At 49.4% G+C, this 2,500-nt stretch overlaps 1 protein-coding gene across 1 annotated transcript in view; it reads right to left on the bottom strand.

The window, feature by feature from the left end:
• Positions 1-2,461, bottom strand: part of zgc:175214 (uncharacterized protein LOC557610 homolog) — a 35,705-nt gene extending 33,244 nt beyond the window's left edge. The window contains exon 1 of the mRNA XM_063200078.1: positions 636-2,461. Coding sequence (XP_063056148.1) covers positions 636-660 — 25 coding nt within the window. The 5' untranslated portion in view covers positions 661-2,461. The remainder of the gene's footprint in view (positions 1-635) is intronic.
• Positions 2,462-2,500: the final 39 nt, after the last annotated feature.

Below are 2,500 nucleotides of genomic sequence, written 5' to 3'. Positions count from 1 at the left end.
CAAGCAATGTATTGTGTGCTTAGTAATGACATTGATATGTTTGTGTGTGTGTGTGTGTGTGTGTGTGTGTGAGGGAGGAAAAGAGAGAGAGAGAGAGAGAGAGAGAGAGAGAGAGAGAGAGAGAGAGAGAGAGAGAGAGAGAGAGAGAGAGAGAGAGAATGTGTGTGTGTGTGTGTGTGTGTGGGGGGTTACTAAGCTCGACATGGCCTGACAAAGAATAATAATAAAAAACAAAACCTCTCAAAACTTTTTTTTCGCATTACACATGCACAAGGTATACAAGGGGTACACAAACCACACACAGACACACACAGCGACTGCAACAGTGCAGTACACTCTACAAAGGCTCGCTTTCCAAATCTGTATCAATCATTCTGTTGCCGCATGAAAGCAAGTCCCATGTGGTCCAACCCCCCCCCCCCCCAACACCACACACACACACACACACACACACACACACACACACACACACACACACACACACATACACACACTGACTACTATACACATACAGGCCTACAGTAGAAACATGTCTAGGCCTGAGTAAGTTACATGTATATCCACGTGGCCTGGCAACAGCTTGCTGCTGTCCCCATGGCAGACATTTCGTACTCGTACAAGAGACACACACTTACCGTTACACCATTGGAATGGTTGCATGAAACCCGACACCCAGTACTGCCTCTGTAAATTCTGCTCCAGCTGGAAGGCTTGCTAGTAGCGGTAGGGGTAGAAATGGTGGTGATGGTGCCAGTCTCTCTGTGTGTGTGTGTGTGTGTGTGTGTGTGTGTGTGTGTGTGTGTGTGTGTGTGTGTGTGTGTGTGTGTGTGTGTGTGTGTGTGTGTGTGTGTGTGTGTGTGTGTGTAGCAAGGGGGTGGGGGTGACAGGTCCCCTTCAGAAACTACTTTCTGTAAGGAACAAGGCAGAGCTCCAGGTCAAGAAATCCCAGCTCTTCTTTCAATGTCTTTGTTTGGCCTGTCTTTCACCCACATAAAACGCCCAAAATGTATAATCAGAGTTCCTTGGAACAGAGTTGGGCCACTTCAAAGCCAAGCTCACTGTCAACAACAACACAGAGAACCTTTTGGTCTGAGCAAATGCGACGCCAAAGCTTCAGTATTCCTCTTGAAGTTTTGTTGCTATGGTTGTCGTTTCGTATAATCCGCAATGTTGGTTTTTATTGGTGTATTCCTCTGCCCTTCCTTTGTCTCCTCTTCTTGGTCAGTGATTTTTGGCAGCGGTCCGCTTCGGTTACGACTAAGTGACAACGCGATGAATCTCTGTTTTGTTATTGTGTATTGTTCGTCCTTGAATCTCCACCGAAGTTGACGATGCTCCTCGAAGAAGAATGCGGAGAGACGACGTTAACGCACGAGCGTGGGCAGCAATAACAACAAAATATATCTTATCTGTGTCTGTATGTGGGCAATGTCATGCAGCTATTTTACGACGAGGTAAACACCTAAAATTGTCGCGAAACACGTAGAGACGACTTCTCGTGGCGTTGTATCCAGTGAAGGACTACAACAAAATCACAATGACATAGTGCCAAGTCTGGCAGAATTCAGTGCAATAAGCTGGCAACAGTCATTGCTTTGTTCTCCTTCACAGCTTCTGACAAAAGGCAAGGCTTTCTGCCCTCCGCACACGTCTTGTCGTCCTCCCTCTCTCTTTCTGTTCCTGTCTATTCCTCCCTTTCTCCTCTTCCTCTTTTCCGTCTACCTCGCTTCTGCCGCTGCGCGAAGGGTTGGTTCAATGACAAGGGGGTATTCCCAAACCAGCGCAGACGGTCGGTCGGACGGGCCTCAGCCAAAATCTGGAAACAAAGGACAAGACACAGCGCCAAGGCACCTCTCAAGCTGTGATTGGTATCTGGCTCATGCGCGAGGCGAGTGTGTGTGTCTCCGTGTGCCTCTATGTGGGTCTACGTGCGCGCTCGCGCTCGTGTGTGTCATTTGCGCGTACAGTGCGTGTGGTTTGTTTTTCTTACTCGTCTCTTGCGCTCGCCTTCCTCCACCAAAAACATCTGCTCCCTCCGTCCGTCCTCTGCCCACCGAAATAATATATATATTTAAGAAACAAAACAAAAAATCAGGCACAGACAAAGGCAGCGGCAACGAGGCAAACGTTCACTTCCCCAGTCGGCTAGGTCCTTCGCTTGTCTCCGGCACCCCCATATCTCATTTCGTCAAAAGGCCTGGAGGACGTCGTTGTCAGACAGCCGCCGTCCCCAGAGAGGCGGAGGCAGAGGGGGAGAGAGACACTGCACTGTTGTCGTCGCTGTTATTGTTGTGGTTGTTGATGTCAACGTCAACAACGTTGCTGTCTTTGGCCCGCTTGTCTCCCTGTCTCTCTTTCTCCCACACACACAAGCTCTCTCGCGCTGTTGTAGTCGTCGGCGGCTACTGTGAGCGACACTCCGCTTGGGCTTCCAGGCGCGCTCTCTCTCTCAGTTTGTAAACAGATCTCTGCTCATGTGACCAGCCAGCCTGCCTGCTCT

Source organism: Engraulis encrasicolus, chromosome 1 (assembly GCF_034702125.1).
Source record: "Engraulis encrasicolus isolate BLACKSEA-1 chromosome 1, IST_EnEncr_1.0, whole genome shotgun sequence".
Lineage (NCBI taxonomy): Eukaryota > Metazoa > Chordata > Actinopteri > Clupeiformes > Engraulidae > Engraulis > Engraulis encrasicolus.
This window is presented reverse-complemented; position numbering and strand designations above follow the sequence as displayed.